Consider the following 21,420-nt stretch of genomic DNA (forward strand, 5'->3'; position numbering starts at 1 on the left):
CACACATTAGGACAGCAGAATATGCATTGCAATTTATTTAACCACGCTAGTGAATTCTCCTCTCCTCTGTTTTCATCAACAAAACGATGACTAAGGCGCTGGGTGCGAACAGTGGAGTTGTTTCCCCTAATGGTGATTCCATCTTTAAGTGTTTTTCTGACCTGTGCTCGACCAATAGCAGAGGTCTCTAGGAAGAATCAGATCCTCTGTGGCTTCTGCCCTGTTGTGTCATGGCAACATGAGCCAGGTAATTGACCCCTCCCTCCCCCTGCTTGGCTTGCATCTGTAGCACTATCCAATCACCTGTTATTACCCCACCACAGAGGAACACCAGGTTTAGACAGGTTTAGTTTGGTGGGCTGGTGGTTGGGCCTTGTGAGTACACACACACACACACACACACACACACACACACACACACAGGCCTGGTCACTCTCACCGCACCCTGTCTTACTAACTCAATGATGACACTAATGATCATGCCAACTGTCGTCTCTAATCCTCTTCATCGTGTGTGTGTGCCCTGCACGTACTGTGTTTGTGTCATGGAGCACGTCACTCCAGGGGTGTATGGCAGTGAGGTGGACAGGATAGATTGTACCCGTCATGGAGTCAGTGACGCAGGTCTAATGTGATTCCTCATATGAAAGACATCATGATATTTCTGAACGTTATAATGATTTGTCTTCTTGACAGTGTGTTGCCTCTAAAAACCTTACTCATTTGTCTCTGAAACATTTAAATTGTGTCTGAGAACCTACTTAGTTTGGTTTTGGTCTCCGCTCATTTGAATGACTCCTCTCCTTCTCTGCAGGTCATGAGTGCCTCTAGGAGGGCACCTGTGGAGAACGACCGCACCTGTCCAAAACCCCGCCTGGGCCCTACCCTGTTCCCCGGCCTCCACTATGAGTAAGTACCTATAACCCCTCACCATGCCCCTCAACAACACAGCCAGGGCTATCATAGGTCACTACCCTTCTCACACCATCTAGCCAACCTGAACCGTACTGTGCCGGCCTGCACAGTTTCACACTGTTCGGTTCAGCTCACTAGTGGGAAAAGTCCTTTTTATCATTGGTAGCTATTTGACGTACCCGTCTGGGTAGAAGCTGGAGAAAAGAGAAGTAGCTCCTTGCTATGCTTCTGTGATCCACAGCGCTCCACTACATGTGGCCTATGGATGCTTCATGTGGAGAGGTGTTAAATGGGCTCAGTCTGTCTGCACCTCCTGCTCCCTGTGGCTGAACCATATGGCAGAGAGGAGAGAGTGCTGCGTCCTTGACTCGCCACGGCAATCACCTATCAACCAGCCCCGCAATGCATGATGGGAAGGGGCATGGGGTGTAGCAGGATGCACACTCCATCGTGTGTGTGTGTGTGTGTGTGTGTGTGTGTGTGTGTACAGCTGTGCCTGGGCCGTCTTTGTCTATGGTGTTGAATCTGACAGTGTCTAATGGGACATGCTGCATTCTATGGAAAAGTGAGCTGTGAATCACACCATGTCTGAGCTTCTGCTCAGTTCTATGTTAAGATATTGCACTTGGAATGTGTCTTGGCTCAGAATACATGGGCAATAATTAAGAGCTTCGTGTGTGTGTGTGTGTGTGTGTGTGTGTGAATGAAGTTAGTGGTGTCAATGGAATGAAAAGGTGTGTCCACGTAGGACCAAAACGTTGTTTTTCCAATGTTATCTGGCTGTTATCTGGATATCTTCTTTCAAAGGGACTTTTCCCACGGCTCTTTATCAAGTCGGATTCCAGATTCAACAAAGCAAAAAAATATTTAAGAGCATTTCAGATAAATGTATTGCATAGAGCTGGCCCGATTGTCCACTATATGTCCACGTTCTACTATAATAGACATGTCTGTTCCATACAGTTGATTTCTATCTGCAGTGCTCTGCGTAGGCTTGGTCTCTGGCTGGTGCTGAAGGGTTGCTCATCGGTTACCGGGGCAACCCTGTGCATGTGTGGTGTTCTACTGTAAGGTGATTGGATTAGCCAGATGCTGTGGAGGGGAGTGCTGAGAGAGTGAACTGGACTACTGCCTTTTCCTCTGCAAGTTCCAACGCTCATAAACATGCAGGGGAAGTGTGGGACAGCGTGGTCTGTGCTCGTGGTCTGTGCTCGTGGTCTGTGCGCGTGGTCTGTGCGCGTGGTCTGTGCTCGTGGTCTGTGCTCGTGGTCTGTGCTCGTGGTCTGTGCGCGTGGTCTGTGCGCGTGGTCTGTGCTCGTGGTCTGTGCTCGTGGTCTGTGCTCGTGGTCTGTGCTCGTGGTCTGTGCGCGTGGTCTGTGCTCATGGGCCACAAGGTGTCTGATTGTGAGTGATAGATGAAAATATAATTGATAGTGACAGATGAGACACCTGCCAGGAACGTGGTGCTAAGCAGGTATTTATAGCTTACTACCTCTGTGCTCTCACACTGTAGAGCTGGGCTAGGAGGGTTAGGAGAGAACTGGGTGGGCAACCACTCTTGGACCACACCTGGTGATTCCTCATGAAAGTAGCTAAAAAAATCTCTATATATATATAAAAGTAAAATTCACAGAGCAGCGTGTGTGTATTTTGGAGGAAGGATTGTTGACATTAGTATATTAAATCAGAATTGAAGTTGTCCAGGCCTCCTTTAAGACGCCATAGTGTTTCATCTGTAGGTGCTACAAAGTAAACGTTGGTGTCATATGAAGCTTTCCAGCTTGTTCTGTGACACCAGTACTATTCTCCAGCTTGCTCTGTGACACCAGTACTATTCTCCAGCTTGCTCTGTGACACCAGTACTATTCTCCAGCTTGCTCTGTGACACCAGTACTATTCTCCAGCTTGCTCTGTGACACCAGTACTATTCTCCAGCTTGCTCTGTGACACCGGTACTATTCTCCAGCTTGCTCTGTGACACCAGTACTATTCTCCAGCTTGCTCTGTGACACCAGTACTATTCTCCAGCTTGCTCTGTGACACCAGTACTATTCTCCAGCTTGCTCTGTGACACCAGTACTATTCTCCAGCTTGCTCTGTGACACCAGTACTATTCTCCAGCTTGCTCTGTGACACCAGTACTATTCTCCAGCTTGCTCTGTGACACCAGTACTATTCTCCAGCTTGCTCTGTGACACCAGTACTATTCTCCAGCTTGCTCTGTGACACCGGTACTATTCTCCAGCTTGCTCTGTGACACCGGTACTATTCTCCAGTTTGCTCTGTGACACCGGTACTATTCTCCAGTTTGCTCTGTGACACCGGTACTATTCTCCAGTTTGCTCTGTGACACCGGTACTATTCTCCAGCTTGCTCTGTGACACCGGTACTATTCTCCAGCTTGCTCTGTGACACCGGTACTATTCTCCAGCTTGCTCTGTGACACCAGTACTATTCTCCAGCTTGCTCTGTGACACCGGTACTATTCTCCAGTTTGCTCTGTGACACCGGTACTATTCTCCAGTTTGCTCTGTGACACCGGTACTATTCTCCAGTTTGCTCTGTGACACCGGTACTATTCTCCAGCTTGCTCTGTGACACCGGTACTATTCTCCAGCTTGCTCTGTGACACCGGTACTATTCTCCAGCTTGCTCTGTGACACCAGTACTATTCTCCAGCTTGCTCTGTGACACCAGTACTATTCTCCAGCTTGCTCTGTGACACCAGTACTATTCTCCAGCTTGCTCTGTGACACCAGTACTATTCTCCAGCTTGCTCTGTGACACCAGTACTATTCTCCAGCTTGCTCTGTGACACCAGTACTATTCTCCAGCTTGCTCTGTGACACCAGTACTATTCTCCAGCTTGCTCTGTGACACCAGTACTATTCTCCAGCTTGCTCTGTGACACCAGTACTATTCTCCAGCTTGCTCTGTGACACCAGTACTATTCTCCAGCTTGCTCTGTGACACCAGTACTATTCTCCAGCTTGCTCTGTGACACCAGTACTATTCTCCAGCTTGCTCTGTGACACCAGTACTATTCTCCAGCTTGCTCTGTGACACCAGTACTATTCTCCAGCTTGCTCTGTGACACCAGTACTATTCTCCAGCTTGCTCTGTGACACCAGTACTATTCTCCAGCTTGCTCTGTGACACCGGTACTATTCTCCAGCTTGCTCCGTGACACCGGTACTATTCTCCAGCTTGCTCTGTGACACCGGTACTATTCTCCAGCTTGCTCTGTGACACCGGTACTAATCTCCAGCTTGCTCTGTGACACCAGTACTATTCTCCAGCTTGCTCTGTGACACCAGTACTATTCTCCAGCTTGCTCTGTGACACCAGTACTATTCTCCAGCTTGCTCTGTGACACCAGTACTATTCTCCAGCTTGCTCTGTGACACCAGTACTATTCTCCAGCTTGCTCTGTGACACCAGTACTATTCTCCAGCTTGCTCTGTGACACCAGTACTATTCTCCAGCTTGCTCTGTGACACCGGTACTATTCTCCAGCTTGCTCTGTGACACCGGTACTATTCTCCAGCTTGCTCTGTGACACCGGTACTATTCTCCAGCTTGCTCTGTGACACCGGTACTATTCTCCAGCTTGCTCTGTGACACCGGTACTATTCTCCAGCTTGCTCTGTGACACCAGTACTATTCTCCAGCTTGCTCTGTGACAACAGTACTATTCTCCAGCTTGCTCTGTGACACCAGTACTATTCTCCAGCTTGCTCTGTGACAACAGTACTATTCTCCAGTTTGCTCTGTGACACCAGTACTATTCTCCAGTTTGCTCTGTGACACCAGTACTATTCTCCAGCTTTCTCTGTGACACCAGTACTATTCTCCAGCTTGCTCTGTGACACCAGTACTATTCTCCAGCTTGCTCTGTGACACCAGTACTATTCTCCAGTTTGCTCTGTGACACCAGTACTATTCTCCAGCTTGCTCTGTGACACCAGTACTATTCTCCAGCTTGCTCTGTGACACCAGTACTATTCTCCAGCTTGCTCTGTGACACCAGTACTATTCTCCAGCTTGCTCTGTGACACGAGGACTATTCTCCAGCTTGCTCTGTGACACCAGTACTATTCTCCAGCTTGCTCTGTGACACCAGTACTATTCTCCAGCTTGCTCTGTGACACCAGTACTATTCTCCAGCTTGCTCTGTGACACCAGTACTATTCTCCAGCTTGCTCTGTGACAACAGTACTATTCTCCAGCTTGCTCTGTGACAACAGTACTATTCTCCAGCTTGCTCTGTGACACCAGTACTATTCTCCAGCTTGCTCTGTGACACCAGTACTATTCTCCAGTTTGCTCTGTGACACCAGTACTATTCTCCAGTTTGCTCTGTGACACCAGTACTATTCTCCAGCTTGCTCTGTGACACCAGTACTATTCTCCAGCTTGCTCTGTGACACCAGTACTATTCTCCAGCTTGCTCTGTGACACCAGTACTATTCTCCAGTTTGCTCTGTGACACCAGTACTATTCTCCAGCTTGCTCTGTGACACCAGTACTATTCTCCAGCTTGCTCTGTGACACCAGTACTATTCTCCAGCTTGCTCTGTGACACCAGTACTATTCTCCAGCTTGCTCTGTGACACGAGGACTATTCTCCAGCTTGCTCTGTGACACCAGTACTATTCTCCAGCTTGCTCTGTGACACCAGTACTATTCTCCAGCTTGCTCTGTGACACCAGTACTATTCTCCAGCTTGCTCCGTGACACCAGTACTATTTTGATTTCAGTAACACATTTCTTTCATTTGACTATTGAAAAATATGAACATGATTATAGAAAAGATATGTGTTTTGATTAGCCACATTTTTCTTTCTATTGTTTTACACAATATATTCTACAGGCGTATCAAAGTTCCCGAGTGTGTATCAGAAAAGTGTGTGTGTGTCTCTATGTTCTGTGCTCAGGCCCTGCGTAGCCTATCACTTTTCCTGCTCTGATAAATGCTGCAAGGCCTTCCCAGCTTTGATCCCCCACTTCAGTCAGAACACAAATAGCACAGCTACAGAGTCGGTCAGGCTGCACCAAAACAACAAGCACTAACAACCCAAACCACTAACACAACACTCTGCTGTAACCCCACGGGAGAAGCTGATAGTTCACGTGTTGTACTCCGAGACCCCCAATCTGCTTTCTCGGCAGACGATGTGCTCTGGGATAAAACGGCTTGGTTTTATCCCTTTTCATTATTTATCTGTCCCTCTGGTAAATTCAATCAGTGACTGTGCCCTCGTTGATATCCCTAGTTAATTACCCTAATTAGCCTCCACCCGCCCGTTAGCCTGTAGGATGAGGAGATGATGCTCTCTCTAACGAGTCTGTTAATGAGCGACGGGCGATGAGGATGACTCGTTCTGGATGGAGTAATTTCCTGTGCATTTGGAAAGGAAGAGTGGAGAGGACAGAGGGGGAGGACAGAGGGGGAGGACAGAGGGGAGGACAGAGGGGGAGGACAGAGGGGGAGGACAGAGGGGGAGGACAGAGGGGAGGGGACAGGGGGAGGACAGAGGGGGGACAGAGGGAGGGGACAGAGGGAGGGGACAGGGGGAGGGGACAGAGGGAGGGGACAGAGGGAGGGGACAGAGGGAGGGGACAGAGGGAGGGGACAGAGTGGGAGGGGACAGAGGACAGAGGGAGGGGACAGAGGGAGGGGACAGAGGGAGGGGACAGAGTGGGAGGGGACAGGGGACAGAGTGAGGGGACAGAGGGAGAGGACAGAGGACAGAGGGGGGGACAGAGTGAGGGGACAGAGGGAGAGGACAGAGGGAGGGGACAGAGGGAGGGGACAGAGGGAGGGGACAGAATGGGAGGGGACAGAGGACAGAGGGAGGGGACAGAGGGAGGGGACAGAGGGAGGGGACAGAGGGAGGGGACAGAGTGGGAGGGGACAGGGGACAGAGTGAGGGGACAGAGGGAGAGGACAGAGGACAGAGGGGGGGACAGAGTGAGGGGACAGAGGGAGAGGACAGAGGTTGCCTCTGCATCTCACAAAGTTGTGACAGATACAAGATGTTGGCTTTTGTAAAGTGCTTTGAGCAATTGGTTAAAAAAAACCTGCTTTCTGTTTTAATGTAAAACATGCATACTCACAGTGAAGGGTAGCTCTTTCTTAGCCTTGAAATGACTGGACTGTGAATGCTTATACACAGGCCCTTTGGTTAGTGTAGAGGTCTTTCAGTAGTGTAGATATCAAAGGAACCAGAGTTCTCTCTCCACCCCCCTCTCCCTACTGACCAGCCGTGTTTGATAAACAATCCAGACACTTCACATGTCTGGGTTATGGAGGTAGAGATGAAAGGGGGAGTGATGAATGTTACCAGATGTCTAGCTATCACCAGCCACCCCCTCTCTCTCTGTCTCTGCCCCCCCCTCTCTCTCTGTCTCTGCCCCCCCCTCTCTCTGTCTCTGCCCCCCTCTCTGTCTCTGCCCCCCTCTGCCCCCTCTCTCTGTCTCTGCCCCCTCCCTCTCTCTCTCTCTGTCTCTGCCCCCTCTCTCTCTGTCTCTGCCCCCCTCTCTCTCTGTCTCTGCCCCCCTCTCTCTGTCTCTGCCCCCTCTCTCTCTCTGCCCCCCTCTCTCTCTCTCTGTCTTTGCCCCCCCTCTCTCTCTCTCTCTGTCTTTGCCCCCCTCTCTCTCTCTCTGTCTCTGCCCCCCCTCTCTGTCTCTGCCCCCCTCTCTCTCTCTCTGCCCCCTCTCTCTCTCTCTGTCTCTGCCCCCTCTCTCTCTGTCTCTGCCCCCTCTCTCTCTGCCCCCTCTTTCTCTCTGTCTCTGCCCCCTCTCTGTCTCTGCCCCCTCTCTGTCTCTGTCTCTGCCCCCTCTCTGTCTCTGTCTCTGCCCCCTCTCTCTCTCTTTCTCTCTGCCCCCCTCTTTCTCTCTGTCTCTGCCCCCTCTCTGTCTCTGCCCCCTCTCTGTCTCTGTCTCTGTCCTGCCCCCTCTCTCTGTCTCTGCCCCCCCTCTCTCTCTGTCTCTGCCCCCCCTCTCTCTCTGTTTCTGCCCCCCTCTCTCTCTCTCTCTCTCTCTCTGCCCCCTTCTCTCTCTGTCTCTCTCTCTGTCTCTGCCCCCTCTCTCTCTCTCTGTCTCTGCCCCCCCCTCTCTCTCTCTGTCTCTGCCCCCTCTCTCTCTGTCTCTGCCCCCCTCTCTCTCTGTCTCTGCCCCCCTCTCTCTCTGTCTCTGCCCCCCTCTCTCTCTGTTTCTGCCCCCCTCTCTCAATTCAATTCAATTCAATTCAAGGGCTTTATTGGCATGGGAAACATGTGTTAACATTGCCAAAGCAAGTGAGGTAGACAACATACAAAGTGAATATATAAAGTGAAAAACAACAAAAATTAACAGTAAACATTACACATACAACAGTTTCAAAACAGTAAAGACATTACAAATGTCATATTATATATATATATATATATATATATATATACATACATATATACATATATATATATATATATATATATATATATATATATATATACACAATGTACAAATAATTAAAGGACACAAGATAAAATAAATAAGCATAAATATGGGTTGTATTTACAATGGTGTTTGTTCTTCACTGGTTGCCCTTTTCTCGTGGCAACAGGTCACAAATCTTGCTGCTGTGATGGCACACTGTGGAATTTCACCCAGTAGGTATGGGAGTTTTTCAAAATTGGATATGTTTTCGAATTCTTTGTGGATCTGTGTGATCTGGGGAAATATGTCTCTCTAATATGGTCATACATTGGGCAGGAGGTTAGGAAGTGCAGCTCAGTTTCCACCTCATTTTGTGGGCAGTGAGCACATAGCCTGTCTTCTCTTGAGAGCCATGTCTGCCTACGGCGGCCTTTCTCAATAGCAAGGCTATGCTCACTGAGTCTGTACATAGTCAAAGCTTTCCTTAATTTTGGGTCAGTCACAGTGGTCAGGTATTCTGCCGCTGTGTACTCTCTGTGTAGGGCCAAATAGCATTCTAGTTTGCTCTGTTTTTTTGTTAATTCTTTCCAATGTGTTAAGTAATTATCTTTTTGTTTTCTCATCTCTCTCTCTCTCTCTCTCTCTCTCTCTCTCTCTCTCTCTCTCTCTCTCTCTCTCTCTCTCTCTGCCCCTCTCTCTCTGCTCCCCCCTCTCTCTCTGTCTCTGCCCCCTCTCTCTCTCTGCCCCCTCTCTCTCTCTCTCTCTCTGCCCCCCTTCTCTCTCTGTCTCCCCCCTCTCTCTCTCTCTCTCTGCCCCCTTCTCTCTCTGTCTCTCTGCCACCCTTCTCTTTCTGTCTCTGCCCCCTCTCTCTGTCTCTGCCCCCTCTCTCTCTCTCTGTTTCTGCCCCTCCCCCTCTCTCTCTCTCTCTGCCCCCTTCTATCTCTGTCTCTCTGCCCCCTTCTCTCTCTGTCTCTGCCCCTCTCTCTCTCTCTGCCCCCTCCTCTCTCTCTCTCTCTGTCTCTGCCCCCCTTTCTCTCTGTCTCTGCCCCCCCCTCTCTCTCTGTCTCTGCCCCCCCTCTCTCTCTGTCTCTGCCCCCCCCTCTCTCTCTGTCTCTCTTCTCTCTGCCCTCTCTTTCTCTCTGCTCTCTCTTTCTCTCTGCTCTCCTCTCTCTCTCTCTTCTCTCTCTCTGCCCTCTCTCTCTCCCTCTCTGCCTTCTCTCTCTGCCCTCTCTCTTTTTCTGCCCTCTCTCTGCTCTCTCTCTCTGCTCTCTCTCCCTCTCTGCCCTCTCTCTGCTCTCTCTCTCCTCTCTCTCTCTGCTCTCTCTCTCTCTCTCTCTCTCTCTCTCTCTCTCTCTATTTAATTCAATTCAAGGGGCTTTATTGGCATGGGACACACGTGTTAACATTGCCAAAGCAAGTGAGGTCGATAATATAGAAAAGTTAAATAAACAATCAAAATTAACAGTAAACAGTAACAATGTATGAATGGTTAAAGAGCACAAGGGAAAATAAATAAGCATAAATATGGGTTGTATTTACAATGGTGTTTGTTCTTCACTGGTTGCCCTTTTCTTGTGGCAACAGGTCACGTTATCTCCTAGTATCGCTCTCTGCTCTCTTCTCTCTCTGCTGTCTCTGTCTCTGCCCCCTCTGTCTCTGAGCTGAGAACTGATCTGATGTCATTCGGTAGCTAGCGTGCTGTTGGGTCCACAGTGGCTAGGCGGGGTGCAGACCAGGGTCATTATCTCCTCTAAAGCCTCATCTGGTCTCCATCTGCTGGGCACTGAGACAGCACCGCTAGCCTAGTATGCTGGCTACCACTGCTCTCTGACAGCCTGCTGACAGCCTGATAACATGTTCCCCATGACAACGGGGCTAGTGTTAACAGGCTATTGGAACACACTTTGACTGAATAAAAATGTTCTGAATGCCCTGGTTAAATCCAGGCCCCAGAACTCTAACCGGCTAATACTTGGTCCTGGTTAAATCCAGGCCCCAGAACTCTAACCGGCTAATACTTGGTCCTGGTTAAATCCAGGCCCCAGAACTCTAACCGGCTAATACTTGGTCCTGGTTAAATCCAGGCCCCAGAACTCTAACCGGCTAATACTTGGCCCTGGTTAAATCCAGGCCCCAGAACTCTAACCGGCTAATACTTGGTCCTGGTTAAATCCAGGCCCCAGAACTCTAACCGGCTAATACTTGGCCCTGGTTAAATCCAGGCCCCAGAACTCTAACCGGCCAATACTTGGCCCTGGTTAAATCCAGGCCCCAGAACTCTAACCGGCTAATACTTGGCCCTGGTTAAATGCAGTTGGCCTCCAGTCCATTAACTTGGCCCAGTCTAGGGCTATACAATCTAACATGGGAAATGTCGGCACTGATAAAGTGTCCAACCCCTGGTTCTCTGTCTCTTGGTGTCGGGCCAGGCCTGCTATCGTCCCTGTCTCTGGACAGGACAGCTCTGCTTAGCACAGCGACACTCCAGCAGGCCCTCCGACTGACACAGGGATAATTACTGGAGTGAGAAGTATTTGTCAGGGGGACAAAGCTCATTTGTGTGGCACAGGTTGGACTAGTCTATCAGTGTCCTGAACAAGTTGAGAAGGTTGAGTATGGGAGAGTCCACATAGGTGTTAGTACAGTGTTTTAGCTTATTTCTACAAAATGTAAATGATTTATCTCACGTTGAAGGTGTCACCTCTAACAGGCAGGACAGTTTGTAGTAGATATAGATGGGTTGGCTGACAACGGCATGACAACGGTGCGCACGCTTCAGTGGGGCGGAGGGCGGTGTGTTGTGGTTCTGGATGGCCAGTTGGTTAGCAACAATGACAAGCTGCCATGTGGGTAATCGGAGGTGGTGCGTTTCAGCTCGTTGTATCTTGTTCCTGATACAGTGTTTTTTTATTTAGGTATTTTGACTGATGTCCGTGTTAATATGGCTACATTTCGCTAGCTAGCTAACCAACAACTTTAACGATGTATTCGAGAGACAAGTGCTCCTGGTGCGAAACAAGATTTAGATGCAAGTGGCTGTTCCACTGGTTGTCATAAGGTGTATGCACCAATTTGTAAGTCGCTCTGGATAAGAGCGTCTGCTAAATGACTTAAATGTAAATGTAAAAAATGTTTTCAATAAACATTGGAGACGAAATATAGTTTACAGGGTCAACGTTCTAAGCCAACCCTGTCTGATTTGCGTTGGTTTTTGTTGCTTAACAACCAACCCGTCTATAACCGGAGCAACCGGCTGCTATGGGTTATTGCTGCTACTGTATAGAGGTACCAGCGTTGCTGTATTGCCTGTGTCCATTGCTGCAGTGCAGTATTCTAGTGTTTATGTTTTGGGCTTTAGCACGGTAGTGTTTATGTCCTCTCCCATATCCTCTGATCTCAGTTCCTCCTGTGGAGCCGTAGTCCCACTTCTGTTTTCACAATGGAACCAAGTCTCCCACTAGACTGACCTGGCTTCCTGTTTCTCTCTCTCTCTCTCTCTCTGCCTGCCTCTGCTTTTCTCTGTAGATGATGATGGTATGATGGCTATTCTCGTAGGGCTGTAGTGTGTGTTGATGAGGGGAACAGGAAGGAAGCCTCCCAGGATTATCATTACATCTAGCAGTAAACACAGCAGCAGGAGGAGATGGATCCTCTGAGCTGTCCTCAGGGCATCTCACCAACGGAGCAGGGACACGGGACACACACACTGGGCTGGGGACACACACTCTGGGCTGGGGACACACACTCTGGGCTGGGGACACACACTCTGGGCTGGGGACACACACTCTGGGCTGGGGACACACACTCTGGGCTGGGGACACACACACTGGGCTGGGGACACACACTGGGCTGGGGACACACACTCTGGGCTGGGGACACACACTCTGGGCTGAGGACACACACTCTGGGCTGAGGACACACTCTGGGCTGAGGACACACACTCTGGGCTGAGGACACACACTCTGGGCTGAGGACACACACTCTGGGCTGAGGACACACACTCGGTCACATACGTACAGTGCACACTGACTGACACACACACACATACGTACAGTGCACACTGACTGACACACACACACATACGTACAGTGCACACTGACTGACACACACACACATACGTACAGTGCACACTGACTGACACACACACACGTACAGTGCACACTGACTGACACACACACACACACACACACACACACACACACACACACACGTACAGTACACACTGACTGACGCACACACACACACTAGATGTCGACCGATTGATTTTTCAACGATACCGATTAATCGGCTGATTTTATTTATTTATTTATTTGTAATAATGTAATAAATTACAACAATACTAAATGAACACTTATTTTAACGTAATATAATACACCAATAAAATCAATTTAACCTCAAGTAAATAATGAAACATGTTCAATTTGGTTTAAATACTGGAGAAGAAAGTAAATGTGCAATATGTGCCATGTAAAAAAGCTAATGTTTCAGTTCCTTGCTCAGAACATGAGAACATATGAAAGCTGGTGGTTCCTTTTAACATGATTCTTCAATATTCCCAGGTAAGAAGTTTTAGGTTGTAGTTATTATAGGAATTATGGGACTATTTCCCTCTATACCATTTGTATTTCATTAACCTTTGACTATTGGATGTTCTTATAGGCACTTTAGTATTGCCAGTGTAACAGTATAGCTTTCGTCCCTCTCCTCGCTCCTCCCTGAGCTCAAACCAGCAACACAACGACAACAGCCACCATCGAAGCAGCGTTACCCATGTAGAGCAAAGGGAACAACTACTAGAAGGCTCAGTGAGTGACGTTTGAAACGCTATTAGCGCGCGCTAACTAGCTAGCCTAATCTCGGGAGTTGATAGGCTTGAAGTCATAAACAGCGCAATGCTTGATGCACAACGAAGAGCTGCTGGCAAAACGCACAAAAGTGCTGTTTGAATGAATGTTTACGCGCCTGCTTCTGCCCACCACAGCTCAGTCAGATACTTAGATACTTATATGCTCAGTCAGATTATATGCAACGCAGGACACGCTAGATAATATCTAGTAATATCATCAACCATGTGTAGTTAACTAGTGATTATGATTGACTGTTTTTTATAAAACGTTTTTATACACACACACACACACACACACACACACACACACACACACATACTTACTGACAGACATTTTCATAGAATTAGTCAATTCTATTACCAATTAGCATTTCTCTCTCTCCACATTCTCTCACACACACACAGTAATTGTGGTGACTTTTCTACTACCATAAGGCTGGTTGTTGGCCTATCATGGGCGTTGTAGTCTGCATGTTGCCATGGTGATCTCTACTCCCAGCTCTACCCTGGCACCCTGCTGCTCCTCACAAAGTTGAACCTCTCAATAGTTCATGTGTTGGAGTTGAGTTCAGACAGATTGGGTCATGCACTATGTATAGAACCGAGACAGGCTGGGCCTTCATTCACATCATATTTACTCACGCCGTTATTCCACTCTCTCAGCGCGCATCCCAAAGGGCACCATATTCCCTATATAGTACACTACTTTTGACCAGAACCCCATGTGTTCAAACATCTAGCTCAATCTGGTGGTTTACTTGCGTCGTGTTTTGCCTTGAAAGCCTCATATAAACAATGTGGCTGTTCAAACGAAAGCGGTACGGGGTCTTCTATGTACCCGCGGTTTATGAATGGGGCTTGTAAATCTGTACCTCCAGGACCCGCACACACACACACACACACATTTGTGGTGTACATTGCTGTAATTGTGATGAGGTGAATGCATATCACACACAGGCGAGCTGTTAAACACACATGGCTTACACTGCAGCATACGCTGGCACGCTCTTAAATAGCTGGCGCTCAGGCAGTCATTCCCGTCTCCCTAGTGGCGAGGACACAACACACCTTAACCAATGAGAAACCACCCTACCGCACCCTGTGACAAATGGCCAAACCATTCACACCTCGTGACCAATACCCCCCCCCCACCTCCACTGACCATTGGCAAGCTGGCCCCACCCCTATGACCAATAACAAATGACACACACACCCTACTGAGCATTGAGTAACCGCACACACACTCTCTGACAAATGGCATGCAACCCATCAACCGATGACGAACGACGCGCATCGTCTCGACCAATGTCAAACCGGGATAGACCTGAAGAGGCATGAACGGCTGGCTGACCACGAGCGTGCCTGAGCAGAGCATCATGGGTATCGTTCATAAACTCCCACAGCACGACTACACATCATGGTCACCTCCACCTCTAGTGCTCCATTGTTTTAGCAGCTGCTGATTTTACTGTTGGCATGTAAACAACTCCACCCTCCTAACACACACACACACACACACACACACACACACACACACACACACACACACACACACACACACACACACACACACACACACACACACACACACACATCTGTTTGCTCAGCTCTCCCCATAGAGAGCCTTTATGGCTCTCTGAATCTCTCACCATCCTGTAAAAGGCCACAGCAGATGCTCTGTACATGCCGTGGCGTATAGGTCACTCTGGCTACAGAGGGTAGGGTGAAGGACAGACTGGGCTTGCCAGAGGGAAAGTATGGGGTTAGAGGGAGGGACAGATGTAGGCGTGAGGGGTGAGGCCAGGTTTGGGATGATGAGTATACTTTGGTAGAGGCAGAGGCCTGGTTTGGATGAGGGGGATGACTGGCTTGGATGTGGGAGTGGCCTTTGAGAGTGTAAGAGTGAGGTGTGAGATGGTCAGTGGCCAGAACTGGTTTGGGCGAGGACTGAAAGTGCTCAGAGATGAGGAAAGGTCAGATGTCATTGTAGAGTTTGGAGACTCAGAGCAGTGTGGGTATTGCAGCAGGACAGTAGTCAGTGGAATAATAGCAGTCTTTTGATTGGTTGGAAAGTTAAACCCTGAGAGCAGGAAGTGACACGGTGCAAACAGGAAGTGTGAGGGAGCCCAGTGATGTTTTTCCAGGCTGCCCCCCCCCATCTTCCATTCCCTCGCGCCCTGTGGCACGGAGCCAGAACAGAGGAAGGATGAAGGAAAGGGAGAGAGGAGGGAAGGGACAGGGGACTGGGATTTATCATGTTGCTTTGACCTATCAGATCAGTGTTCATGGAAGTTAGGAGATGAGTAAGGGAAGCCAGTTTAGTTCAGAATACAACACACTGTTAGTGTAGAGTTCCTGTACTTATTGGCCTTCTACAGTGTGTTCCTACCGGTCCACGCTAACAGCGACTGGCTGTTTTCAGCGTTTTGTCACGTTGATTTGTTTGTGCATTAGCCCCCTTGTCAGCTAGCTCGACCTGGAGTGAACCTGCTGGAGAGAGAGATGCATGTAGGGAGGGAGAGAGAGGGAATGTTTCGGGATATTGGAGTTACTACTGTCAAGCAGGAAACCGACAGCGATCAAAGAGCTGTATTCATGTTGGACTGCTAAAATTGGAGACGTCTCTTGACTGATTTCAGTGAGTGAAAATGAGCCTGTGCAAACCTCTACTCTCTTTTCCCTCTTACTCTATCAGTCTATTTGCCGTTTCTTGTTTAGTTTTCTCCTACCTTGCTCGCTCTTTCTCCCCATTTCTCATTCTCAATTTTCTCCCTTTCATCCCTCCCTCGTCTCTGGAGACACTTTCTGGTATCTTGACCTCTGGAGTGTGTTCCATCTTGAGTGTCCTCAATCGAAAACCACCCAAAACCCACACCGACAGTTCCTTCTAGCCTTTGCTGATTCATAGATTGAGGACTGTTGACAGGCTGAACTCCATCTTCCTCCTAGATTGAAGAGGTGATGTTTCCCCAGCTTTGAAGGACTTATCTGTCATTTCCCAGTCAGGCAGGTGTGAACAGAGCGCCGTGGAGGGGCCATTGATTTGATGTGTGTATGACTGGCCCTCTTATGACCAGGGCTGAGGGGCCGTCGGAGAGAGGGGAGACTGTCGATATATGCCTTTGTGTGTCTCCTCCATCGACAGGAGATCAATCCATACTTCGCCGGATCTTCCTCTCTTCACCTCTCTTGCTTTGCACGCCTTTGGTCAGTACAGATACGCACGCACGCACGCACGCACGCACGCACGCACGCACGCACGCACGCACACACACACGCACACACACACACACACACACACACACACACACACACACACACACACACACACACACACACACACACACACACACACACACACACACACACACACACACACACACACACACACACACAGGCGCATACCTTTTATTTCCCTTGGTTATCTTAGTCAGAAAGGTTTATGTTGATCATATTAAGGCAGCATATGACGGCACACGGGAACTGTAGAAGATGAGGCCAGCAAGACTAGATAATAAACGCTGAAGTCCACTACACTGTGTTGTATCGGTGTGTGTGTTTGTCCAGGGGACTTAGAGGTGGTGCTCTATCTCTGTGATGGGCCCCACACTCCCAGCATGTCAGGGTCACAGACAGATAGCAACAGCAGGATAGTGTTGGGGCATAGCAACAGTGCACTATAGTGTTGGGGCATAGCAACAGTGCACTATAGTGTTGGGACATAGCAACAGTGCTCTATAGTGTTGGGGCGTAGCGACAGTGCTCTATAGTGTTGGGACGTAGCGACAGTGCTCTATAGTGTTGGGACGTAGCGACAGTGCTCTATCGTGTTGGGGCGTAGCGACAGTGCTCTATAGTGTTGGGACGTAGCGACAGTGCTCTATAGTGTTGGGACGTAGCGACAGTGCTCTATAGTGTTGGGACGTAGCGACAGTGCTCTATCGTGTTGGGGCGTAGCGACAGTGCTCTATAGTGTTGGGGCGTAGCGACAATTGGCAGGTTTAACGCACCAGACATGCTTCTGGGAGAGCACCATGGTTATCATCTGATTAACCATCATAAACAGAAAGATGAGTGCAGGAAATTAGTGGAGGGAGACAGAGGGGAAGGCAGAGACTGAGGGAGATGGGGAGACGGAGGGGGAGACATGGGGAGAGACACCGAGACGGGGGGAGACTCGGACACACAGAGAGAGACGACTACTGATGATCACATACAGCTGGTTTTGAGACGGGGGGAGACTCAGACACACACAGAGAGAGAGACGACTACTGATGATCACATACAGCTGGTTTTGAGACGGGGGGAGACTCAGACACACACAGAGAGAGACAACTACTGATGATCACATACAGCTGGTTTTGAGACGGGGGAGACTCGGACACACACAGAGAGAGACAACTACTGATGATCACATACAGCTGGTTTTGAGACGGGGGAGACTCGGACACATACAGAGAGAGAGACAACTACTGATGATCACATACAGCTGGTTTTGAGACGGGGGGAGACTCGGACACACACAGAGCGAGACGACTACTGATGATCACATACAGCTGGTTTTGAGACGGGGGAGACTCAGACACACACAGAGAGAGAGACAACTACTGATGATCACATACAGCTGGTTTTGAGACGGGGGAGACTCGGACACATACAGAGAGAGAGACAACTACTGATGTTGAGACGGGGGGGAGACTCGGACACACACAGAGCGAGACGACTACTGATGATCCCATACAGCTGGTTTTGAGACGGGGGAGACTCGGACACACACAGAGCGAGACGACTACTGATGATCACATACAGCTGGTTTTGAGACGGGGGAGACTCAGACACACACAGAGAGAGAGACAACTACTGATGATCACATACAGCTGGTTTTGAGACGGGGGGAGACTCAGACACACACACAGAGCGAGACGACTACTGATGATCACATACAGCTGGTTTTGAGACGGGGGAGACTCAGACACACACAGAGAGAGAGACAACTACTGATGATCACATACAGCTGGTTTTGAGACGGGGGGGAGACTCGGACACACACAGAGAGAGACGACTACTGATGATCACATACAGCTGGTTTTGAGACGGGGGAGACTCGGACACACAGAGAGAGAGAGACAACTACTGATGATCACATACAGCTGGTTTTGAGACGGGGGAGACTCGGACACACACAGAGAGAGAGACAACTACTGATGATCACATACAGCTGGTTTTGAGACGGGGGGAGACTCGGACACACACAGAGCGAGACGACTACTGATGATCACATACAGCTGGTTTTGAGACGGGGAGACTCGGACACATACAGAGAGAGAGACAACTACTGATGATCACATACAGCTGGTTTTGAGACGGGGGAGACTGACATCACATACAGAGAGAGACTCAGACACACACACTGATGATCACATACAGCTGGTTTTGAGACGGGGAGACTCGGACACACACAGAGAGAGAGACAACTACTGATGATCACATACAGCTGGTTTTGAGACGGGGGAGACTCGGACACACACAGAGAGAGAGACAACTACTGATGATCACATACAGCTGGTTTTGAGACGGGGGGAGACTCGGACACACACAGAGAGAGACAACTACTGATGATCACATACAGCTGGTTTTGAGACGGGGGAGACTCGGACACACACAGAGAGAGAGACAACTACTGATGATCACATACAGCTGGTTTTGAGACGGGGGGAGACTCGGACACACACAGAGAGAGAGACAACTACTGATGATCACATACAGCTGGTTTTGAGACGGGGGAGACTCGGACACACACAGAGAGAGAGACAACTACTGATGATCACATACAGCTGGTTTTGAGACGGGGGAGACTCGGACACATACAGAGAGAGACAACTACTGATGATCACATACAGCTGGTTTTGAGACGGGGGAGACTCAGACACACACAGAGAGAGACAACTACTGATGATCACATACAGCTGGTTTTGAGACGGGGGAGACTCGGACACATACAGAGAGAGACGACTACTGATGATCACATACAGCTGGTTTTGAGACGGGGGAGACTCAGACACACACAGAGAGAGACAACTACTGATGATCACATACAGCTGGTTTTGAGATGGGGAGACTCGGACACACACAGAGAGAGACGACTACTGATGATCACATACAGCTGGTTTTGACTTCCCCTGTATTTCCCCGTTCTGTTCATGCACCAGGCTTCAGAGTGACGGTGGAGCAGCGCGTCGTTACTAAGAGGGGAGCAACGGAGAAGGAGAGGGGGAGAAAAACAGAGGGAGGGAGGGAGGGAGAGGAGAGATTGAGGCAGAGGGGGGAGAGCGGGGCTGTCCGTGAATGAGGATGTACTCCCATTAAATCAATTTGGAAGGAGAGAACGAGGGTGGGAACAAGAGAGGAACAGCGAGATAGGGAGTGAGCAGTGTTCTGGGAGAGAGCGAGAAGTGAGAGAGTAATAAACAGGGAGAGAGAACAATGAGAGTTGGGTGGACTGACTGCCTTACCCCAATGAGCTAGCTTGCTGTGGATGTGAGCAGAGTGGCGTGTCTTTGGAGCAGGGATACTGCTGCTATTGATCCAAACCACCTTCATCTGTTCTGCCAGCCAGGTGTACTGCTACAGCACAGCTCTCTGAACAGAGAGGGAGAGCAACAGAGATCGATCTGACAGTCTCCTTCATGTGTTCCTGAGAGCTGGGTGCGTGTTCAACTCTATTGCCTCTGCCGAACAAGATAAGTGTGTGTTCTGTTTGTGGGAGCACCGACTGGGGAAAAGAACACACCCTCTCTCTCCGCTGAACCTGAGAGTCTCAGAAGAGCAGCTAACGGCAGCTAACAAACCAACGACCTCCAGCTCCCAGCCGTCGGGTTGAGATGACATTGTGTGTGAGAGCGGTGGTCTGGGTATTAATGGACCTGTGAGAGCAGTGGTCTACTTTACCTGGACCTGTGAGAGCAGTTGTCTGCTTTACCTGGACCTGTGAGAGCAGTGGTCTGGTATTGCTGGACCTGTGAGAGCGGTGGTCTGGTATTGCTGGACCTGTGAGAGCGGTGGTCTGGTATTGCTGGACCTGTGAGAGCGGTGGTCTGGTATTGCTGGACCTGTGAGAGCGGTGGTCTGGTATTGCTGGACATGTGAGAGCGGTGGTCTGGTATTGCTGGACCTGTGAGAGCGGTGGTCTGGTATTGCTGGACCTGTGAGAGCGGTGGTCTGGTATTGCTGGACCTGTGAGAGCGGTGGTCTGGTATTGCTGGACCTGTGAGAGCGGTGGTCTGGTATTGCTGGACCTGTGAGAGCGGTGGTCTGGTATTGCTGGACCTGTGAGAGCGGTGGTCTGGTATTGCTGGACCTGTGAGAGCGGTGGTCTGGGTATTAATGGACCTGTGAGAGCGGTGGTCTGCTTTACCTGGACCTGTGAGAGCAGTTGTCTGCTTTACCTGGACCTGTGAGAGCAGTTGTCTGCTTTACCTGGACCTGTGAGAGCAGTTGTCTGGTATTGCTGGACCTGTGAGCAGTGGTCTGGTATTGCTGGACCTGTGAGAGCGGTGGTCTGGGTATTAATGGACCTGTGAGAGCGGTGGTCTGGTATTGCTGGACCTGTGAGAGCGGTGGTCTGGTATTGCTGGACCTGTGAGAGCGGTGGTCTGGTATTGCTGGACCTGTGAGAGCGGTGGTCTGGTATTGCTGGACCTGTGAGAGCGGTGGTCTGGTATTGCTGGACCTGTGAGAGCGGTGGTCTGGTATTGCTGGACCTGTGAGAGCGGTGGTCTGGTATTGCTGGACCTGTGAGAGCGGTGGTCTGGTATTGCTGGACCTGTGAGAGCGGTGGTCTGGTATTACTGGACATATGAGAGCCGTAGGAGGATGGGAGGCGATCATCTACCTGGACAGGAACAACCGCTGACCCCTGGAGAGAGAGGAGAGGAAGAGCAGTGATGCAGACTGCCTTCAGTGTCTTAGAACAGACTGCCTCTCTAGGTCGACCTAAATGTGACTGTCGTAGATATTCACATGTAGCAGGGTAGGAGAGAAAGTGTGTGTGAGTGCTAGGGACGTGCATGTGTGATCGCGTAAGGGAGTGTTGAGGGCTTGCTGCTGGTGCTGAGAGCGACTGAGGAGAGAGGGAGGTTGGATCGGAGCAGAGAGGAAAAAGGCTTAGGGATGACTGGGTGGAACTGGAGGCTAAAGCTAACCTTGGAATCATCCTTGGAACCTTGAGGGGCTGCCGC

At 49.7% G+C, this 21,420-nt stretch overlaps 2 protein-coding genes across 51 annotated transcripts in view; one reads left to right on the forward strand and one right to left on the reverse strand.

The window, feature by feature from the left end:
- Nucleotides 1–757: 757 nt before the first annotated feature.
- The window catches only part of LOC118365963 (USP6 N-terminal-like protein), a 71,852-nt gene continuing 51,189 nt past the window's right edge, over nt 758–21,420 (forward strand). Inside the window, exon 1 of the mRNA XM_052492162.1 lies at nt 758–909. Coding sequence (XP_052348122.1) covers nt 906–909 — 4 coding nt within the window. The 5' untranslated portion in view covers nt 758–905. The remainder of the gene's footprint in view (nt 910–21,420) is intronic.
- On the reverse strand, nt 19,584–21,395 carry LOC127914619 (uncharacterized). 50 transcript variants are annotated; one of them, XM_052492194.1, is made up of 4 exons: nt 21,037–21,395; nt 20,789–20,943; nt 20,355–20,540; nt 19,584–20,230 (listed from the first exon to the last, which is right to left on the reverse strand). In XM_052492194.1, the coding sequence occupies exons 1-4, from the start codon at nt 21,393–21,395 to the stop codon at nt 20,013–20,015; spliced, it is 918 nt and encodes a 305-aa protein (XP_052348154.1). In that variant the 3' UTR covers nt 19,584–20,012. The 50 variants fall into 50 exon arrangements, with proteins under 50 accessions (XP_052348154.1, XP_052348175.1, XP_052348167.1 ...); XM_052492215.1 differs by having other exon boundaries at nt 19,584–20,292; nt 20,355–20,509; nt 20,726–20,943; nt 21,037–21,186; XM_052492207.1 differs by having other exon boundaries at nt 19,585–20,261; nt 20,355–20,447; nt 20,726–20,943.

This window comes from Oncorhynchus keta, chromosome 33 (assembly GCF_023373465.1).
Source record: "Oncorhynchus keta strain PuntledgeMale-10-30-2019 chromosome 33, Oket_V2, whole genome shotgun sequence".
Classification (NCBI taxonomy): Eukaryota; Metazoa; Chordata; class Actinopteri; order Salmoniformes; family Salmonidae; genus Oncorhynchus; species Oncorhynchus keta.